At 43.0% G+C, this 22,369-nt stretch overlaps 1 protein-coding gene across 1 annotated transcript in view; it reads left to right on the top strand.

Moving 5' to 3' along the window:
* Positions 1-22,369, top strand: part of MEGF11 (multiple EGF like domains 11) — a 412,570-nt gene that overhangs the window by 370,089 nt on the left and 20,112 nt on the right. Inside the window, exons 18-21 of the mRNA XM_066592915.1 lie at positions 7,083-7,211; positions 7,728-7,856; positions 9,463-9,696; positions 18,118-18,174. Of these exons, the coding sequence (XP_066449012.1) occupies positions 7,083-7,211; positions 7,728-7,856; positions 9,463-9,696; positions 18,118-18,174 (549 nt within the window). The remainder of the gene's footprint in view (positions 1-7,082; positions 7,212-7,727; positions 7,857-9,462; positions 9,697-18,117; positions 18,175-22,369) is intronic.

Below are 22,369 nucleotides of genomic sequence, written 5' to 3'. Positions count from 1 at the left end.
GATCTCCTGTAGCTCTGCCCCTCTCTCTGCACTATGGGGATATCTCTCAGGGATCCCCATAGCAGGGAGATAAAAAACGGGGTTATGAGTTAATCCCCCATAGCCCCGCTCTCTCTCTGCAATGAGGAAATCTCTCTCGGCTCCTTCACACTGCGTAGGGCGATATCAGACCGCGATTCACAGCCTGATATTGCCCTCACCATCTTTGTGAAAACCCCTCGATGCGAGGAGTTTTCACATGGAAACAGCCTTGCACCCCTGCATGGGTTCTCTTCATCCCTGCCGCGGCTGTCAACGTATCTGCGCTATGGCTGAGGCTTTTGTGTATCGGCACATTCCACATTCTAGTTTTTGTGCCCTCAGGTTGGCTTCACACCATCACATGAGCAACTACACTCGCCGCTACGGAGCATAGTCACGCGTGAACGTTTTTTGTTCTTTTTCTTCTCTGGCCATTCAAACTCCACGTCAGAGCACAGTAGTTTGAAAAATAACTGCAGGAAGATAGGTAGTATTAACTACATGCGGGAAAGATGGGGCAAGTCCTTTTTTTTCTCACCCGTACTATTAACGAGCGGGAATCCTGCTAATGAAATCAATCAACAAAAACACGCCCATCTGTTTAAGGCCTTTGGCTGCCTTTAGGCGTCAAAATCACACGAGATTTGTGTGTTCCGAGATGCAGAAATCTGGAGCAAATATGAACCCCATTCTTTTGAATGGGGTCATGCACCTGAGCAATGTTTTCCTGCATGGCACCGCAATGCGATGCTGTGCAGGAAACAATTCACAGCATGTAATATTTTGTTACGTGCTCTCGCATCACAGCACCCATTCTTTTCAATGGGACTGGCGGCAGCATTGTAAGAAACTCTGTAATCCACCTGCCGCCGCTGTCAGCCATGGTGGCGGATTGCTTCTTCTCCGAAGTGATGTGTGGCTGTTTTGCCATGAAACTGTAGTGGAGTTATAGTGTCTCTCTGTGATGTTTGTCCTCTTCTGGTGTATTGTAATTGTGTCTGTGTACGTGTATTCATGTTTGTCTATGTTTCGTGTTGCTTCAGCCTAATTTCGTTGTGTCTTTTGTCTCTCTAACTTGCTGAGTGAGTGTTGTGTGTGGTTGGTCAGGAATGTTGGCAGAGGAGTTAGAGAGTGAGTGGTAGTCGGGACGTAAAGGAGAGAGGAGGTGTGATGCGGTGGTGTAGTAGTCAGCGTTATGGGAGAGGAGAGTGGAGATGCAGTCGGTGAAGGAGGACGCGTGAGGCGGAGACAGGATATCTGATGCTGGTAACCGCGTCGAGTCTCAAACCTATTCCTGTGCCCATGGGATATTTCCCCTCTGGGGAGTGTGGAGTGCAGATCCTGTTTTCCTGGAGTCAGCGGTGGAGAATGCATAGTCCCTCTGCCTAATTACCTCCATGTTGGGAGCGAATGAGGACTGAGTAACTAAGTTGTTAATTGTGACTGGAGCGGCGGAAGAAAGGACGTTATAGGAAAATGGAGGGGTATGTGGGGTGTTTACTTCAAGTGTCAGAAGCACCCTCAGGGATTGTCTGTCCGATAACTGAGACTGCGGATGTACAGAGACTGGGTATGAGAAGAGTGACTTCCGGATACAAAATTGTTGAGGTGTAGAAATATACCAATGTGCTTGAAAATGTCATGACTAAGACTGTTGTAACACTTTGTCATGGAAAACTCTAAGTTGATTCTACAAGCAAAAGAACACCATGTGCCTCCAATTTGAAACTATTCCTTTGACTGCGGACTTTATTATTCGGTTCGCTTACTGTGAAGGGACACTGGCGTCACGAGAACAAACGGGTAATAAAGTTATTCGGCATGGTTGCTACTACCAGGTCTTGTGTGCAGCAGAGCCTACTACACTTTGGATCTTTTGGGAGAAGATGGTAGAGCCACCCTTTACAACTGCTACAAAATTGCCTCACATCCTCAGGGAATTCACATGGAGGGGAGCGCGATATGGGGTTGGGATTCATGGCCCCATATAGCGCTTGCCCATGTGAAGTTAGCCTAATGCCTCATTCACATGAGCGTTTTTACGCAGCTATTTAACCGTGATAAAACGTTGGTCGAAAATTGCGACCTTGTGAAGGATTGGACTCCAATGCATTCATTCACAAGGAATTTTTGGTCGCATGAAAAAAATCACGACGTCAAAACGAGAAATCGACGACCATTTTGGTTGCCGATTTTTCTAATTGTGTGAAACTATAAGTCTTGACCTAGCTTTGTCTGAAAAATGCTGGAGGCTCTAATAGACTCCTGTGGGAGCAGGAGAAAAAGGGAGTGGAAGTGAGTTTACCTTTCTCCAACTCTCGAAAAAGAAGACCGCTGTCGCTATTTAAGCTATTGGAGCCATTAGAAGTCATTCCAAGGATTTCTGCCGACCAAAGAATTTCCGTGCTACGTCCGTGTGAATGAACAAGAAAACGTTAATTAAGCTTTCGGGTCGATCCCGGCTATTCTTCATTGATGCAATTTTCAGCGACTATGCGGCCAACTTGTCACCACGCTGAAATCCCATCCACTTTTTCCAACACATTTTAATGGGTCAAAAAAAGTAGCCTCATAACTGTACAGTTTAGCATTTTCCATTATGCTAAAAGTTGGCATGCACACTTAGGTAGAGTAGATGAACTTTCAATGAGGGGTTTAAAGGGGTTGTACCAGCATCACAACATAATCCCTATAGGCAGGATGGCGGATGACTTTCTGATTGGTGGCGGTCTCATCGCTTATACCCCCACTGATCCTGAAGGGGTCCAATGTCCCCTGATGCGGCCAATCTGTGAGAATTCCATTGGAAATCCGTCCCGTGTGAACCCAGCCTAAAGCCACGAATCTTTAACACAAAGCATGTTGGTAGCCCTGATAGAACCAGAGATACACTATAGAACAAGCTTTTTTTCATCCCAAATTATAATCTCCTTTTCCTGCACCATGAACAGAACTCATCCTAAACTACTGGGGGGTTATAAAGTAGTATGTCAGGTGATCCCTCTTGGCCAATCAGAGAGGAATGCACAGTTTTAGTACAGTGTGTTCTACCCTACATCCTCCTAATCAGGAGTTATGGGGCTGTTCAGTAGGTGATGTTTCACTAACTAGCTTAGTGTTCCTGACAGGTGCCCCCCTGGTTTAACCCCTTCAGGACCAGCAATTTGTAGTTTGTTTCTTTTCATCTGTTCGTCTCCGCCTTCCAAGGGCCATAAATTTTTGTTTTTCAGTCGACATAGCTTTATGAGGGCCTGTTTTTTTGCAAAACAAGCTGTTTTTTTTAATGGCACCAATATACCAAATAATGTACTAAAAAAAAAAAACTGTAAAAATTCTTTTGAGTCAGGCAGCATGAAAAAAAAAACAATTGCTCAATTTTTCCAAGGTTTATTTTTATGGCATTCACGGATCAGTATGAGTGACGCACACTTTATTCTGTGGGTCAGTACAATTACGGGGATACAAAATTTATATATTTATTTTAGATTTTACTACTTTTTAAAAGTAAAGAGACTTTTTTTAAACATTAATTGCTTTCCGCTGCCATATACGGGGACCCATAACGTTTTTATCTTTTCAACAATTGGACTTTGTAACGGCTTGTTTTTTGCAAGGTGAGCTGTAGTTTTTATTAGTACCATTCTGTGGTAGATACATCTTTTTGATTTACCTTTTATTCATTTTTGGGGGGAGATAGGGTAACCAAAAAACAGCTGCAATTCTGTCATTTTATACTTTTTTTTTGTTTTACGGTGTTCAGCGTGTAGGATAAATAGTGTGATATTTTAATAGCTTGGACTTTTATGAACAGAACAACAGCAAATGTGTTTTTTCTCCATTGACACTTGAACTTGCAATCACTTGATTGCTTGTAATATATACTGCAATACTTCAGTATTGCAGTATGTAGTACTTTTACGTTTTGCCTATTAAGCCCTGCTACAAGCAGGACTTAATAGACTGGGGGCCTTCATTAGTCCTGGGCTACAATGCTAATCCATCGGTCCTACACAATTGCATTGTGTGGGCCCTTCTCCTTACAACCACATGATATACTACATACATTATATGTTATGTGTCCAGGAACTGGTTAAAGAGATCTTGATTAGAGATGAACAAGTATACTCGCTAAAGGCAATTGCTCATGCGAGCATTGCCTTTAGCGAGTACCTGCCCGCTCGAGACGAAAGGTTCGGGCAGGGAGCTGCGGGGGAGAGCGGGGCGGAACGGAGGGGAGATCTCTCTCTCCCTCTCTCCCCCCTGCTCCCTCCTGCTGACTGCCGCTACTCACTGCTCCCCCGCGCCGGCACCCAAACCTTTCGTCTCGAGTGGGCAGGTACTCGATAAAGGCAATGCTCGCTCAAGCAATTGCCTTTACCGAGTATACTCGCTCATCTCTAATCTTGATCTTTTGCAAATCTGAAAGTGCAAACTACACTGCTGTGCATTATAGAATCTTTATTAGCGACATGTGCTGTGCAATATATAGAGTACTTTTGAGTCAGTTATCTTCAATGCAGTTATCCTTATTGCAGTATGAGTTTGAGGTGCCATAAAATAGTCTAAAAAGGTTATTGTTTCGTTTGTATGCAAATCTTGTGTGTCATAATCACTACAGATGACGTAGTATTGATGTAGTGTGCTCCGTCAGACTGTGTGTACCATCGGGTCTTGACCAATCTAGATAAAGTGTGCCCGTGTTATCTATCATATTAAACAGCATTTCCACTTAAAAGAAAGAAATCGCCAGTAAATATAACTCTTGAAGTTGTCAACTTTTTTGACTCCCCACAGAAGTTCTCCCCCTGCACCCTAGACTCTATTCATGAGGCCCCATTCACGTATATCCAGTCCTCCTCTCATGATTCTTTTCATTGGACTACAAAAACACTGGAGGTATATTGACGACAAAACAAATCCAATAGTTCCCTATGGGATGGTTTTCTACTTGGTGGCATTGGTTGTGACTCTGGACGTATTCGGAATGCTGGGTGGCAGCCCATGTAGGGGCTGTATTTGTGGCCACTGGCATACCGCTAGGGGGTCGCAATTGAGACACGACCCCTAAGCAAACAGGGGCCTGCGGGCCCCCTGCCAGATACAATATCACTGCTGCGGCCCGCAGGCTGGTTGTGGGTCACGCTCAAGGAGGGAGGGCTGTTACTGGGGGATCCGGCAGCCAATTACAGGCTTGTAGACTTCCCCGGCGCATACCTCCTCCCTTCCACTGAGAGACTGCAGTTGTGATTGGCCACAACTGCAGTCTATCAGTGCACTGCTGGCTGCGTGATTGGTCCGGCCGGCAATGCACTGACCAAGCACACGGCCAGCAGTGTCTGGGAGCTGAGGAGGAGACCGGAGAAGGTGGTAAGTACTGTACATAGTAAAATATGTATAGCTGGTATAAGTTATACCAGCTGTACATGCATAATTATATATAGGAGTTAACCAGGTTACACCAGCATGGTTCATATCACTATATACAGGGGGGTGTAGATCTCCTATATATAGTGATCTGGAGCATGTTGGTGTAATCTGAGTATCATCTATATATAATTATGTATGTACAGCTGGTATAACTTATATCCATCTCTTGTATATAGTAATATGAACCATGCTGATATAAATTGGGCCCGGTTATACCAGCATGGTCCATATTACTGAAAACAGGAGTTATATATAACTTATACCAGCTGTATAGTGTATATATAATTTTATACACCTGTGCTGGGGATTCTGCTTTCCTGCTCCATTTGGGAAACAGGAAAGAGGAATCCCCACGGCTGAACGGGTCTATCTCTGGACGAAACTGAATAGCGCTTGGTGGACACTCTTGACTATAATGGGGTCTGTCCACTTTGCGCCCAGCCGCTTGGCTCTTGGATAGAAGAAAAAACGCTGCATGCATGCCTCACTTCTCCTTTTGGTATTTTGAGCCGGATCTGTGGCAGAGTCTCCGACCGGTGGTTCCAACACAGAGCATGGTCAATATCACTGTATACAGGAGATGTATATATGGATGGCCCACGCTGGTATAACCTGGGTATCTCCTGTATATAATTGCACAGTTTACACTCAATAAAAAAGGCATCAGAAACCTTCATGCAGTTTTGATGCGATTTTAATTGTGGCTCAAAAATGCATCAAGAAACATGAACAGCCCAAGGCTACTTTCACAGAGGTGAGTGCGATATCGGGCCGTGAAACTCAGCCCGATATCACGCTCGCTAAAAGCCACGGTTGAGGATTGCAGAGTGTTTCCCATTGTTTTCAATGGGTAAACCGTGCATCGCATCGCACTCGCGTGCACACTGTGCCAGCCCCATTGAAAACAGTGGGTGATGCGAGGCATTTGAGGGGAACGCCCAAAGATAGGTCATACCACGATATTTTCTTGCACCTGAATGGGGTTCAAATTGATGCAAGATTTTGCGTCTCGCAATGCACAAGTCTCCCGAAATTTTCTTGGCCGTGAGAAAGCGGCCTAAGGGGCTACAAGCAAATTTTCACATCATCTAGGAAATTAGTCATGTTGAGAAAGCTTACGCCAAGGAGGGTCTATTTAAATTCATTTTGTAGCTGTATGCAGCACGGTTTAGGTATGGGTACGGGTACAGATGTGGGAGGCCCCAGCTGAACTTTTGCACCTGGGCCCCTGAGCCTTTAGTTACACCCCTGTTTGTGGCCATATTGGTTATCACCCTATAGTTATTGGTTTCGGGGGGTTACATCTATGGGGAAATGCATCTTTATAATTCCACCATGACTTAATTTCCATATCATTTTGCATACATAAAAAAAAATTAAAAGGGAATATTCTAATCTGATCTGCTGTTTAGGTGAAATGACAGAACAACTAAAATCCCAAATATATGTTCCTCTAAGACCAAGAACACGGTGCTGTGTAATTCTTTCCACGGATAAAAGTAACACTGTTGATGTGATCTGAAGTCTCTGCTAGTGTAAAAGTATATATTAGTCTAAATCACTAGTGTTAATGGAGATGTGAGGTCGCCCCCTGTCTGCTGCTAGGTGTTTGTGATGCTATTCTGATTCTGCAGGGTGCCCATCAGCATTTTATGGAAAGGACTGTGCCAATGTCTGTCAGTGCCATAATGGAGCCGACTGTGACCACATCACTGGGCAGTGCACATGTAGAACAGGATTCACAGGCAAACACTGCGAGCAGAGTAAGTGACCTGTCACCCAGTGTCTTGCTCTCTAGGAACTTTTTATTTTCCCGTTGCATTGAACAGTGTCCTGTTCTGTGTCTGTCTGCCCCACCCCATTCCCATTACAAAAGTAGTATGATTCTCCTAATTATTCCACTATGTAGTGAAATACAACAATGTTATATATACTATGCCTTACAACCAATGTCTATTCATACAGTATACCTTAAATAAAGGCATGTACCCCTAAAATCAAAAAAAGGAAATTGAAGTCCTTGAATCGCCCAATTTTGTAGCTATAACTGAGAGGACAAGCAATATGGCCTTCAGGTGTGGTCACACAGCTTCCCAAGACTCCTGAATGGCAACCCTAGTATTTACTTATGCAGGGATTCAGGAAATGGGGATGGGTCTTTATATAGTTTGTACAAACATAAAATCACAAACTTTTTGATTTTAGGGAGAAATGCCCTTTATATAGAAAGATTTTCAGCATTATTACTGTCATTAAATTCCATCTCTGTTTCGTTTTAGAATGTCCACCAGGGACTTTTGGATATGGCTGCCGCCAGATGTGTGAGTGTCTGAACAATGCGACCTGTGACCATGTAACCGGAACCTGCTACTGCAATCCTGGTTTTAAGGGCATCCGCTGCGACCAAGGTTAGTGAGTGTTATCCACTGTGAGCTGTGCTTGGTTGGATTGCTACACTGTGGCACACGTATAGCGATATCCGACTACTCCGAGTCCATTCTGTGACAGACTATTGCTCCTGTGCAAAAGTCTATGTGCCCAAATGTCGTACCGTGTAAAGCTACCTTAACTGAACTTTTAAAAACTTTTGACATGTCACAAGTTTTGTTCAATGGTGGCCAAGGTGCTGAGATCCCCGCTGATCTCTGAAAAGATGGATTCAAGTGCTGTGCCCCTTCGGCTGTCATGGTTGCCTGTCAGCTCCGCTCAGCAGTTAAAGACAGGTGTATAGATGTCTATAGAAGTCTATGCATCCATATTCAGCTGTTGAGAGGAGCCAACAGGCAACAATGAAGCACACGGTTGAGTGAGCACTACAGTGCCATCATTTCAGTGATCAGCTGGAGTCTTGGCATGCGGACCCACACTGATCAACATTTTTGACATGTTACTCTGACATGTCCAAACTTTTTAGAAGTGCAATTAAGGGACCATTACATGATACGACTGTTGAACAAAAAGCTTTTGCACAGGAGCAATAGACTGTCAGAGAATGGAGGCAGAGCAGCTGAATATCGCTCCCAGCCACCCACCTCCATTCACTGCAGTCAGCCGCTCAAAGACTAAGTGACTCCCGTATATACTGATCGAGAAGCTTCTCAGCAGTCGTTCCATTTCAGCGAGTTAGTGACCACTGAGCAACTTCTCGCTGATTGTCCTGTTGGGGGTCATGTGTACACAGGTCGACAGTCACTCATAATCGCTCATTTCAGCGAGTATTCAGGTGACTTACCGGCCTGTGTAAATGTAACTTAAGGCTGCCTGTCCACGGGCGCTTTTGCATTGCGTTCCCCGTGGTGATAATCCGGTCGCGGGGAACGCAGTGCACGCTTTCCATAGAGTTGCTATGGAAAGTGCAGCCCCCCTGTCCACGAGCGGAGAATCATAGCAACTCTCCGCTCATGGGTGGCAAATCGCAGCATGCTGCGAATTGCCGCAATTCTCCACAGTCAACCTATCTGTCAGATAGGCTCACTGCGGAGATCCATCTGCAGGCTCCTGCTCCCGGGACAGGCAGCCTAACTCTTTAAATGGTCTCTTAACTTGATGTATTCTAACGCGTATGGTGTAAGATGTAAAATTAACATTAAAAGTATACATCCGGCAGATGCCTTGATGGATACCAGTCATCACAATAGGATACTATGTAAAAACAAAAATATATATATTCAGCATATTTTTTTTACTTAGATGGCACAAGATATTATTGAATTGATATCATGACAAATTGTATAAGTCAACACAATTTAAGAAAGGTTTTCCCATTTCTAGTTGTTTTTTAGCAGATGGCGCTACACATTGTGCAGTGGCCTGGGTTAGTATTGCAGACTTTGTTCCATTCACTTCAGTAGGAATCAGCCTGCAGTACTAACCCTAGCCACTGTGCAACGTACGGAGGTGTCTGCTTCCTGTAGCAAAACAGCTAGAAGTGAGAAAACCCCTTTAACGGTGGACACATCTGTACTTCATTTTGTTTATTTCCAGAATTTAATGTAATTATCTTTGTTATTACAGCTGCTCTGATGATGGAGGAACTTAACCCTTACACTAAAATCAGCCCTGCACATGGATCTGAAAGACACTCTGCGGGTGCCATTATTGGGGTAATTGTTCTCCTGCTGATCATCATGACCTTACTGGGGCTCTTCTTGTGGTACCGACAGAGGCAAAAGGACAAAGACCATGACATGCCGAATGTGTCTTACACCCCAGCAATGCGTATGACAAGTACAGATTACTCTCTCTCAGGTGTGTTTTGCAGGTTTTTGTCTCTCTGACATGGCTGTCTTGTCTTACAAATAACGTATTTGTCATCCCATTGTTTCTTAAATATAAAATGTCGACATATTCAGAAGGATCGCCCAAGAGATGGTAGTGTATGCCACGTGCGGGCAAGATCGGGCAGTACCAATTTTACCATGGTTATTTTCTAACTCCTGCACTCTGGCGCAGACTTTGAAAAGCTGGTAAAGGGAAAGAAATTCCTCTTGTTCAGGCACAACTACGCTCTGTGCCACGAGTAGTTGTGCCCATGGCAGTCAGAATTTCTTTCCCTTTACAAACTCTGCGCCAGAGTACAGGAGTGTGAAAATAACCACAGGAAGATAGGTGCTGCCAATTTCCAACACATGGTATTCACTACGTGCGAGAAAGATAGGGCATGCCCTATCTTTTCTCACTCATACAATTAACGGGCAAGAATCCCAATAGTGAAAACTAAACCACTAAAATCCATTGAAGTCAGGGGGTTTTGTTTTGTCCTGTTATGCGGCTGTGATTATTATGGACGCATAAGGGGAGAAAAACACGTTCGTCTGAATCTGCCCTAAGGAAGTATACTATTCTAGAATATCTGGGTACGGAATGTGACTGCTATACGGGCTGCATGCACAGGGCCCTGCTGTGTGCATGAGTGCTAAGATTGGGTCACACGAGAGCTGATCTGCAGCGGGATTTCCCGCAGTGGGCATTCTGCTGCAGATTAGCAGTGGTAAGCCTGCCTCCTGACCGGCACCATTTGGTCGGATTCAGAAGCGGTTTTTATCACGTATTTCTGTGCGGAATTCATCCCATAATTGAGAAGACGTGAATTCCTCTGCAGAAACGGCGTTAAAATTTACTGCGGAATTTAATTTTGCAAGACATGTCAATTTCCGCACGGGTTTGTGCGGATTATTTCCGCAGCTTATAGACGAGGTTTTCAAAATCTCATCCACTTTGCTGCTATTGTAAATACCGCAGAATTTCCGTGCAGAGAGTCCACATGGAAATTCTGCGGCAAATCCACCCCATCTGGATCCCTCCTAAAGCTACCTGAATGTGAGTTACTACATTTTGTGTAGACATGCGATTTACAAAATTCTTATCTAAATATATGCTCATAATTTGACAGTAGGGGGAGCCAGAGTTCCCATCACTACTGAACTACACTTGTAATTTTATTATTTATTTACTATGTTTATATATTTTCGGTTTCTACACATAAATTTTATATGTTTGTTGTATTTTTTTTCTATCAACGGCCTTTCCAACCTATCTAATAATACAATAGGTCTCCTTCTATTAATTCTCTGTGCAATGTAGAAAGCAGGAGGGATAATAATGCCCAGATGATAATCTTCACAGCTATATCACTACTAATCATGTTAGATAGCGTACATGATGTAGTGCCTGTGATATAGGAAGGGGATTTATTGCGGCATTACTAGGTAGATGTTCAGGAGTCTGGAAAATACAGGTGACAATCACTGTGATAGCTACACTTGTCACCCAACATTCCCCTGCACAAATATAATAAACAGCTAAGTAGGATTCACTGTGTTTGTGACAGAAGAATCAAAAACATATATTTACCTAAAACAGGGGTGTAACTAGAATTCATAGTTATGAATGGCTCCCCACTTTATTGACAGCAAATTGAATTTCAGTAATGCAAAGAGCAGCATAACTACTTTTACAGATGCAGCAAAGTTTAACTTGAGACTTAACACGTTAAGATAGGGTAGTTATCTATAGTTCGTTTACCCTTTAAGTTGCTTTTCAACAGCATTTGTTGTGTTAGGGTAAGATAACAATAGTTTTCTAAATTGCACAATGGTGGCGAACCTATGGCACACATTCCAGAGGGGGCACACAGAGCCCACTCTGTTGGCATGTGCGTCGATGGCTGTTTACCATGATAGTGATTACCAGCTGGGGTGCCGCAGCTCCCCGTCCGGTAATCACTCAACGTCAACAGTATGTGCACCCGGGATCTTCCTCCCCTGACCTTTCCTCCTTGATTCCACAGGAGGAGAGGAGAAGGGAGGAGGAGTTCAGACGCACACACTTCCACCCGCAGCTGCACCGAGAAGACAAGCAGTGGCGCTCCGACGACAAGGAGAAGGTAAGTATATTACTATTACTACTTGGGCCACTGTGGGGGTCACTGTTAATACCTGGTCCACTGTGAGGGTCACTGTTACTACTTGGGCTACTGCGGGGGTCACTGCTACTATTGGGGCTACTGTGGGGGTCACTGTTACTATTGGGGCTACTGTGGGGGTCACTGTTACTACTAGGGCTACTGTGAGCGGGGTCACTATTACTACTGGGGCTACTATGTAGGGGAGTCACTTACTACTGGGGCTACTGTACCGCATAAAAAAAAAACTGTCCAAATCCCCTCCGTAGGTGCAGATTTTGACTGGAAATCATCTGCGTGTCCGCAGCTGATTTCATACTATGCGGCATTCCTTCTCATCTCCTCCGAAGGCTTCCCACTGTCAGTACTCTCTCACTTCCGGTCAGGTGCGGCCTGGTCAGGTGTGGCGCCATTGAACAGGTGATGCTGGTCAGGTGAGGCCACCACAGGCTTCTGGGAACCAGAAGCCGGGGAAAGCTGACAGTGGGAAGCCTTTGGAGCAGGTGAGGTGGTGTGCCTCGTAGTTTGAAATCAGCTGTGGGTACACGGCTGATCTTCAGTCAAAATTTGCACCAATGGTACTCCAGAGCATCAGCTAGGAAAATAAACACACAGCTTTCCTCCCTGTCTATTTTATAATGGCCCTGTACTTTTTATAACGACTGAGGTAAAAATCGTACGTCGTGATAAGCCCCGCCCCCTGACATGTTGGCACTTTGTGATAAAAAAAGTGGGTTTTGGATTGCAGTTTGGCAGTTTGGGCACTCGGTCTCTAAAAGGGTCGCCATCACTGGCTTAAGATAAGGTAACTTATCGCAGAAAGTTATCACACTCAAGTTAAGCTCAAGTTGAAGAAAAGGAACATACGCTTAACTTGACTGTGATACCTTTCTACACGTTATCTCATCTTAGGATGTATTCACATGTTGCAGTTCTTCTGCGGAATTTTCGCAGCGGTAACACAGCAAAACCGTAAGTTACAATAACCGTACAGTTATCGCAGAAAATCTGCAGCGTTTTTTTACCTCTACATATACAGGATTTGCTTTAATCCCATTCGTTTTAATACTAAACATTTCCCCTCTGGTTTTTCCTCAGCACTTGGCTACCTCTGTGCAACAGGTCTTCTGCACAAGGAGAAGCTGCATAGAGAACGTAGATAGCAGAAATCCACCACAGTGGTTTTCTCCACAAAAATGAATATATTCCTGCATTTGAGTAGCTTTAGGCACCAGGCCTTCCAATCAGCTGCCATCTCAGAGGCATAAGTAGAAAGTTCTGAGCCCCAGTGCAAAATCTGTACTTACCATAGTCATTTTGGCTCCCTTAGGTGCCAGGGCTTGGGCTTGACTACTACCTCTAGGTACGCCCCTGCTATGGGTGCTAAAGGATGTTCATAACTCCGATGCAGACCAAACATCAGCATGGGAATTGATGGGAAACTGATCAAGTTTGCAGATGACACAAGGCTAGGAGGAATAGCTAACACTAGGGAAGAGAGAAAGGGTATTCAAAAAGATCTAGAAAAGCTTGAACAGTGGGAGGCGACTAACAGAATGGTATTTAACAAAGAGAAATGCAAAGTCCTACATCTGGGCAAGAAAAATGAAAAAAGCACATACAGAATGGGAGGAATTAGGCTAAACAGCACATGTGAAAAAGACTTGGGTATACTAATAGGTCAAAGACTGAACATGAGTCAATAATGTGATGCAGCAGCCAAAAGGCAAACACAATTGTGGCATGTATTAAGAGAAGCATAGAGTCTAGATCACATGAGGTAATTATCCCCCTCTACTCTTCCTTAGACAGACCTCATCTGGAATACTGTTACGATCGTGTGGACAAACTAAGCACAGGGCCCACACAATCGTGATCAAAGACTGATACACATGGGTTTCAGACAACTGGTCCTGTGCTACAGGGAGAATGACATGGCCCTATCTGAGCGGGGACATCGCCCTGATAGGGCAGTCCAGCAGTCTTCGGATCTGGGCCCTAGCTGCTCCTAGGAACCACGCACCAGAACAGGATACATGAACATGCCACATGACAGTGACAAGTGGACAGAACAAGAAGACACCAGTTCTGGGCACCCCACTTTAAAAAAGACATAGACGAACTGGAGGAAGTTCAGAGAAGAGTTACCAAGATTGTGAGAGGTCTTCAAATCATGTCCTATTAAGAACGGTTAAAGGATCTGGGAATGTTTAGCTTGCAAAAAAGAAGGCTGAAAGGAGACTTAATAGCCATCTACAAATATCTGAAGGGCTGTCATAGTGCAGAGGGATCAGCCCTATTCTCATCTGCACAAGGAAAGACTAGAAGCAATGGGATGGAACTGAAAATGAGGAGGCACAAATTAAATATTAGACAGTGAGGGTAATCAATGAGTGGAACAGGTTGCCACGGGAGGTGGTGAGTTCTTCTTCAATGGAAATGTTCAAATAAAAGCTGGACAGACATCTGTCTGGGATGATTTAGTGATCCTGCACTGAGCAGGGGGTTGGACCCGATGACCCTGGAGGTCCCTTCCAACTCTACCATAAAAAAAAGCAGATCTGCATTATCTGTTGTGATAATTGAACAGTTTTTAAAAGAAACAGTGCTGGGAAATAATCTAAGAATTGTCGCTACCCTTTTGCGGCACCCCATGTTAAGACCACAGATAAAAATAATATCATGATTTTATAAGCTACAAGCGTTGGGTTTGCTCTACCCCTCCTATTACTAAGGATTCCCTCAGATGTAACCTCAATTAATTACAGTCATCTTTAAAAGCTTAATGATCATCATCTCATCATCTTAATAGCTATGAACAGGACTCTTCTCTAAAGCCCACTCTGCTTTGTGTACTTGTGTAATCCTGAGGCTATTCTGCTCTACACCAGCACCCTCAGATTTTTATCCTTTCCTTTTATTACAACGTATTCCATTGTACTTACTTTTCATGGGAGTGCCTGCAAGCGCCATTCACTTTATTACAACACGACCTAACATCCAGCTTATACAGAGCCATGAAAATGAGTTGATGAAATTGATGTTGCAAAAACCTTAATCACTAAATGTACCTTTAAAATAATACAGCTCCTGTTTCGACTACCAATTACGTGTTCATGTTAGTAACTCCTGATTACATAGACAAACATGACTGAAGCAGCAAAGAATGCTAGGAACTGCAATAATATCCTCAAGCTCAGAAGAGCTTTTAGGGTTGGTCGTAAAGGGGTGGCTTGTGTCATGAGTTGTGGTACATCCCCTTTAAAAAGGGGTACTTCTATCTTATAAAGTTATGGCATAAAGCTAGGATATGTCACTACTTTATGATGGGAAGGGCTGCCACCTATGGAACTCCCACCAGTTCGTGAATGAAGAAGCCATGCGTGGAATCAACACTGCAGTCCTTTCACAGTCTTTACTTGCACAGCAGCGCCCCCAGCTAGCCACTATGCAAGAGAATTGCACTACAGGTCCATATTCAGGTCTGTCACCCTTATGTCTGCCATCTTTGAATACTCATTAGATCCTCCCAGGGGTAAGGTGTGATTGGGTAGATATCAGAATTCGGCTGACAAGCATAATACACTGCAGTACAGGAGTATGACAGTGCATTCTGCATCAGATTCTATAGTGGTCAAGTCTCATAGAAAAAGAAAATGTGAAAAAGTATATAATCTGTTTAAAAATATTTTTCCCATTTAAAGTGCTTTATTATGCTAAAAAAAACACAACTACTCATACTAAAAAACTACCGCACTATTTATCCCACACGATAAATGTTATATATAAAAAAAAACAATGCCAGAATTGCCTTTTCTTTGGCCACTTTGAATTAACCCTTTCCAATCCAATTTGTATCCTGGTTTTCCTAGGGGGTTTACTCTTTTTCTGCCGTTATATAACGGCGCTATCTGCTGGCTAAAACCTGTACTGCATGAGGTGACATGTTGGTTAGGCTCCAACAGCAGAGAGGCTGGCAATATACAGTAAGAGAACCCCCGACGGATGTCTTCTAACATCGGAGCTGTACAGCCTTAAATCATAATGTCTTTAGACGTCACACAGTGGATTGTCCTTGGGAGATAGGAAAAAGTTATGGAATATCTGAATATTATGACATAAAAACAAATGATTTTTAAAGCACTTTTATTGTACAAAAGTAGCAAAACATAAAAACTATATAAATGACGTATTGCTTATAGTTTAATTAAACTCTGTAGATAATATTTTCATGATTGCGCTGACCGATAGCATAAAAGTGTCGTGTTGTTTATGCCACACAATGAACAGCACAAAATGTAAAAATTTTTAAAAATGGCAAAATTGCCTTTTTTCGCCCAACCAACAAGTATATAAATTAAGTGTCCTTTTACACAGACAGATACATAATTCAGATTCTTGTGATATGGCAATTAAAAGTGAACACCAATCAGCCCATGCAAACAGGCCTGTTTGCTGTAAATGATGTCTGACGAGACGGAACGATCTTTGGCTGCTCAAGTCTCCATTCACTCAGCGATGATTACTCCTATGTAAAAGCACCGGAATGATCATCACTGGGTTGACCTGTTGGGCAACTCCACCCGATGGGTCATCCCAGGTAAAAGGACCCATAATCAGCTTGTTATGTGTATAACAAAAGAGTGGCATTGAAAAATATAACCAATCCCCCCAAAAAAGATCCTCCTAATTAGCTGCATCTACAAAAAAAAAAGTTAAGTTATGGCTTTCTGAATGCAACAGTGAAAAAGGGGGAAAAAAAATCGCCTTGCCATTAAAACCAAAATAGGCTGCGTTCTTAAGGGGTTAATAATTTACACAGGCTGGAAATAAACAAAGGTTTTGTGATCGTTAGATATGGGATTTATGATGTCGGGCTTGTACAAAGTGTTTGTTGTAATTGGGAACTGAGTATTTGCATTATCTCAAGGTGACTGCTTTATCGCTCCTAGTCATTGTACTTATGACTAGGAAATGTAACACAGGACAAAGGCAGAAGTAATGCAGGTGATGTCACCTACAACCCATGTCCTATTTCTACATCCACCCCAGGAAGCATTGCACAAATTATGTCACGTTCTACTGCTACGCTGTATTATCCTTGGTCGCAGCGTTCAAAGTTCTGTATATCCTGGTAGAAGTGTTGTCTTGCTTCTCAGATTTCTCCCAAAGTCTCAAGATGAGCACAAGGATATGGACTTTGAAGAAAATCCTGCAGCCCATGTGTTGTGGAATTTCACCAGAGTCTCAACCAGCTCCATATAGTTTGTACTATGTGGAAGCCCCAAACCACTGCAACAGTCGTTCCACCCTACTTTCTCCTTACTTGCAAGCATCTTGGTGAATTGCTTACCTTCAAGGATCTTCTTTTTAATTCATATCTAGTTTTTTCTTGACTTTGTGTGAACAAAAGATGCAAATTCTCCAGTTTTCTCATTGAATATAGGTACATTCTAAAATATCACTTTCCGGGACAGAATAACAAACTTTGTGAGGATTAATAGAAATGTTCTATACTTCTAAGACGTAAGCGATTACAAAATTCCACTTACTAGCTGCGGTCAAAGAAAACGGTTACACAGTGTAATTATCTGATATTGCTGTGAACTTTGTTCACTTTGTTAAGAAACTTCTTTCATTGTGTAATACCGTCGGGCAGTCTCCAGCTGCTGGACTGACATTCAAGACAGGAAGTAGAACAACCAGGAATCCATCTTTTTCAAAAGCTTGCTTTATTTCTAGCATCCGAGCCAACTCAATAAACAGCTGGGTTAAGTAGGTTAAGGCAGCAGAAATGCAGTCCTAAGCTCTCGCTCACGACCCGAAGGTTGCTGGTTCAATCCCCGCTTGGTTCAGGTAGCCGGCTCAAGGTTGGCTTAGCCTTCCATCCTTCCAAGGTCAGTAAAATGAGTACCCAGCTTGGCTTGCTGGGGGGTAAAGAGGACTGTGGAAGGCAATGGCAAACCACCCCGCAAAAACAGTCTGCCAAGAAAACATCAGGATGTAACATCACCCTAAGAGTCAGTCATGACTCTGTGCTTGCACCATGGGACCAAGGCATAGTAGGTTACTATGCCTTTCATAGCAGTGGCATTTTGCACAGGTTCATTTAGACCTACCCGGTACTCCAATCTGCAGCTTGCTATGACACTTATGGCTAGCGCCGATTTTGGGATCTGGATCTACTTATGTTTACCACCATTAGCAAACTGATGAACATCATATAATATGTCTTAGTCACCGTTGTGTCATATTTTTTGTTATAGGTGCCTGTAGTGTGGAAAGAAGACAGAACACATACATCATGGAAAATGGCTTCAAAGGTAGGAAGAAGATAGTGGGGATGTGTTTGTGCTGTACGACTGTTCACTGTAATGGGATAGTATTATATTATATAGTGGCATTTATAGTATCTGTATATCTTCTGATAAAACTTGCAGGCACACAGACTTTGTATAGCAAGCCTTCCCCCAATCAGTGCATGCTGTAGATGTTCTAGTTTCTAAAATACTACATAAGTGCTATTCTTTATGCAATTTAGCCCAACTCTTCTCCATTCTTCCCCATGCTACTTATAACAGAGAAGGGGAAATAGCTCTGCTGCAATTTGAATGCAGTTTTGCCGTTTTCTGCAATTGACTGTAGACGTATGTTTCCACTACTACCTAGTTGGAACAGAGTATGTGAAACTCCAACTCTACTTAAACAAAGGGTGCTTTTACTATGCACTCCTAATGATAAGTATTGACCTACTAAACCAGTGCTAGTCTGCCTGGCTTTCAGAGGCCAACCCAGACTTTATTAGGGGACAAACAATCATACATACGATTGTTCATCATTGTTGACAGCAGATCCCCCCCTTTACAATTATTTTTTGTGCTACCTAAAATTGTGATCACCTGACAAAAAAGTGTTTGCTCGCTCATTGTGTGATTGACAGTACATTCAGATGGCCCAATTATCAGTCAATCCAACTTTTGGGCAAATGTCCATACCAATAATTAGCCGTGTAAAAGGCCCTTCAGTTAAAAGTATGAATAGTTCCTCATTATGTTAGGAAGCAAATGTAAATAAGAGGGCAGTCTTAGCAAATCTGGGGTATGTTCTTATATAGTGGAAAGAAATCAGTTGCTACAGGAGTTTACAAATGAGGCAACATTTACAAACATTTTGCTTAAAGGAGCTGTCTGATTTAGGAGACCCATTTCTATCTCCCCTATGGAGGGATTCTGAGTTAATAAAGACGAGTCCCCTGTGCTTAATCCTCATCTCTTGGCCAGCGTAGAGATTGGTTATAAAGAGTCTTGCTCTTTAGGGACCTGTTCTGTCTGGCATCGATTTGCATGGTCGTGGCGTAATACTTCATTTGCCCTGTGGCGGCACTGCAGAGAAATTGAACAGTTACTGCCATGTTTTTCCACAGATTACAGATAATTGCTGGGAGTTCCAGCACTTTGTAATCTGCTTTTTTGTCAAGAGACTCTAAGAAGTTAAGAAGTAGGGATTGTTCAAAGCACATACCCCTTTATGTGTTTTTGGTGCAGTTGCTATAAAGACCCGTATCATGGCACATGCAATTTCTAAGCAATATACCAGGGAAACTTCTTTTAAAACCCTCTATTTTTAGGGATAAAACAATCACCACCAACTGAAGGAACAGACTATTCTGTCACCACAATGATTATGCATTTTTTGTGTGTCATCAGTCGGAGCACTTAAAGTATTCACATGTGTATTGGGAAGGTGTGCGTAGGACATCACTTACTGCTGTTCTCCATATAGTTGACCCTTGCACCATATCCAGAGTACACTTCATCCCCAGCAAGATTTATTATCTTAAATGCAACTTTTGCTTCAATGATTCGGTGCAGGTTATGTTATGTCAGGCTTGGAATATCTGTAGCTATCCAGCAAAGAAGAATGGTGACTGGCAGATCATATGAGAATACGCATTTGCACATCTGGAGAGAGGCCATTGGCATTCCTTATAAGCATATTTCTTGGCATTGCGGTGTCTCTCCAAGTGAACACATTAATTTCACCATTATCAGTAATGCAGTGAGGAATATAATTAAGTACCTAGGAAAGGGAAATAAAAAAAGATGTCTATAGGCTGTAACATAGCAAGGGGTTGTCCTCTTGAGACACGTAGGTCAGATGTAGCAGGGACAGTGATTTTAGGCTGGGGTAATGTAAATTTCTACAGTGTAAAATCACTATTCTATAATCCTGACTTGGGACCCAAAGCTAGTGATCTGGTTCTTAAGGACCTATCAGACCGTGGAAAAAAAGGCCCTTTAGATTAGTTTCAACTGCAAGTGATATAGTCTGACCTGACCCTGCGTCATGTTTCAGTAATCATCTGAAATCCCCCGTCACATTGGTGCAAAATATTATCTTCAGCTGTAAACAGCTATGGAGCCACTTGCAATGGTCACTGGAGCCGCAGGATGAGGAACAGTGATCTACTTGGTCATAAGTGATCTAGTTAGTCATATGAATGTACTAACAGGTCACCTGGACTCATCTACATGTTAGGTAGGTTACACTGCACACTTTGCCTCCATATTTTAGGATGCTTATGGAACTACCTCGGTGGCTACCTCTGGGAGTTCTTTTTTGTAAAGACTAAAATTGAACAGAATGCAGGATTTCTCCCCAAATCTCTTTACCGTTAGTTCAAGACATCACCAGCTCTGCTATGTAGACAGCCACTCCTAACCCTACCATCCAACGTGCCAATCTTCTCATTCACCAACTCTGCTTTGTCCTAGACCAATGTGTCTCATCTCCAGCCATCAAGTACTCCTAACAGATCATGTATTGAGGATTTAAACGGCCCTCCAGTTCGGACAACATTTTCTCCTGGGACCAGAAGGAACAGTTATATTTCCTGCTGTTGGTCTTCTGTGTTGATGACCCTCTGATCTGCCAGTTCCGTGTCTAGTTTTCAGGTGTCCAAGATAGACGATTTAGGTTTAAGAGTATCTAATCCCCACAGGGCACTGGTAGTACTACCAATATACTATACTTGCTCTCTGATTGGCCAAGACTGGTCACATGATAAGTGCTGGCCAATTAGAGTGTACATTGGGTAGCTAGAAAATTGCAGTGGCCATCTTGGATGACTAAAAACAGGATCCCGAATCGGCAGATTAGAGGGACATCTGCAAAACAGAACAACAACAGGTAATATACCCTTCCCCTTTCAGTCCTGTAACAGAATTGTATCCCAAGACTGGAATACTCTTTATTCCTGTTATGGTGACATTACCAGCATTTTCCACAATTGTTCTTTGTATTGGAGATCCTTACAATATAACCTGTAAGTGCAAAGCCTCGTTCACCTTTCAGTCTCCAAGCGCGGCATCCTCTTCCAGTCTGCTGCCGCTTTTGTTGTTCCAGCCTCTGTCCTGCTAGATGCATGTGCATGCCCCTCCTAGCCTTACATCTTAGGACCCTCTTATCTGCTGCCCTGCGTGTTCTTAGTGATCTTTTCCCATTACTCTTGGCTTGATCAATAAAGTCATTTTAGGTAGTACTGTGCAAAAGTGTTCTTCTGAAGATTCTTGGTATTGACCTGGCTCATTTCTGACCATGGCGCCCTGTCTGCTTCCGGCCCTGATCTTCTGCCTGCATACTCTTGTGAAAGTATGCCGCATGCCCTGACCAAGTATGATTATCGTCTGCTACCTATGTGCCATCCATCGGTGCATATCTTCCTTTGACATGTCAGTTCTTGTTAACGGGGCTACTACAGGTGGACTCACTATGGTAAAATCCATACTGTCTTGCAGGATTTAAGGATGAAAAAGGCACAGTCCCTTAGACTCTGCTCCCTGGTTTAGCTCTACACCAAATCTATTATTGACCCATGTTGGGGGTCCTTGAGAACTGGAGCAGCACTGTTCTAGACCACTCTTAGGCCATCCCTTCCCTTATTTTAACACCAAGTCAAGTCCAAGATTTTGTACTGTATATATTCTTAATATAGTAATGTATAGCTGTCAGTGCTCCATATCTCATACATACGGCAGACATACTGTAATATTAAACTATAACATTTCTGATTTACTGCAGCGAGACTAGAGAGAGTTTTTAAACTTTTTGTATACTATATTGTTATTGAGTTACATGTGTTATTACAGGGGAGCCGAAACATTTCTGTTTTGAGGGCCATGTTTTCAGCTTAAACTCAAGGGCCACAATAAAACTTAAAGGGGTATTACCATGTGAGACATTTCTGGTATATCGAAAGTATATATTATAAATCTCCAATAGGTACCGATTACAATTCCAGGAATCCCAGCTGCTGGAAAAGTGGGAGTTCCCTTCTCCGTATATGCATGTCCTCGACCCTGGGTCTATATGATGTACGCTCAAAGCTGAGCCCGCTTCATACATGGCCGGTATTAGCTGTCTTTGACAAATGACACCAGGATGCAACAATCACGATCAGCATTTATGCCAATCGTGGCTTTTAAGCCTTTAAAAAAGGAACAATACATAAAAATAAAA

Source organism: Eleutherodactylus coqui, chromosome 2 (genome assembly GCF_035609145.1).
Source record: "Eleutherodactylus coqui strain aEleCoq1 chromosome 2, aEleCoq1.hap1, whole genome shotgun sequence".
NCBI lineage: Eukaryota > Metazoa > Chordata > Amphibia > Anura > Eleutherodactylidae > Eleutherodactylus > Eleutherodactylus coqui.
This window is presented reverse-complemented; position numbering and strand designations above follow the sequence as displayed.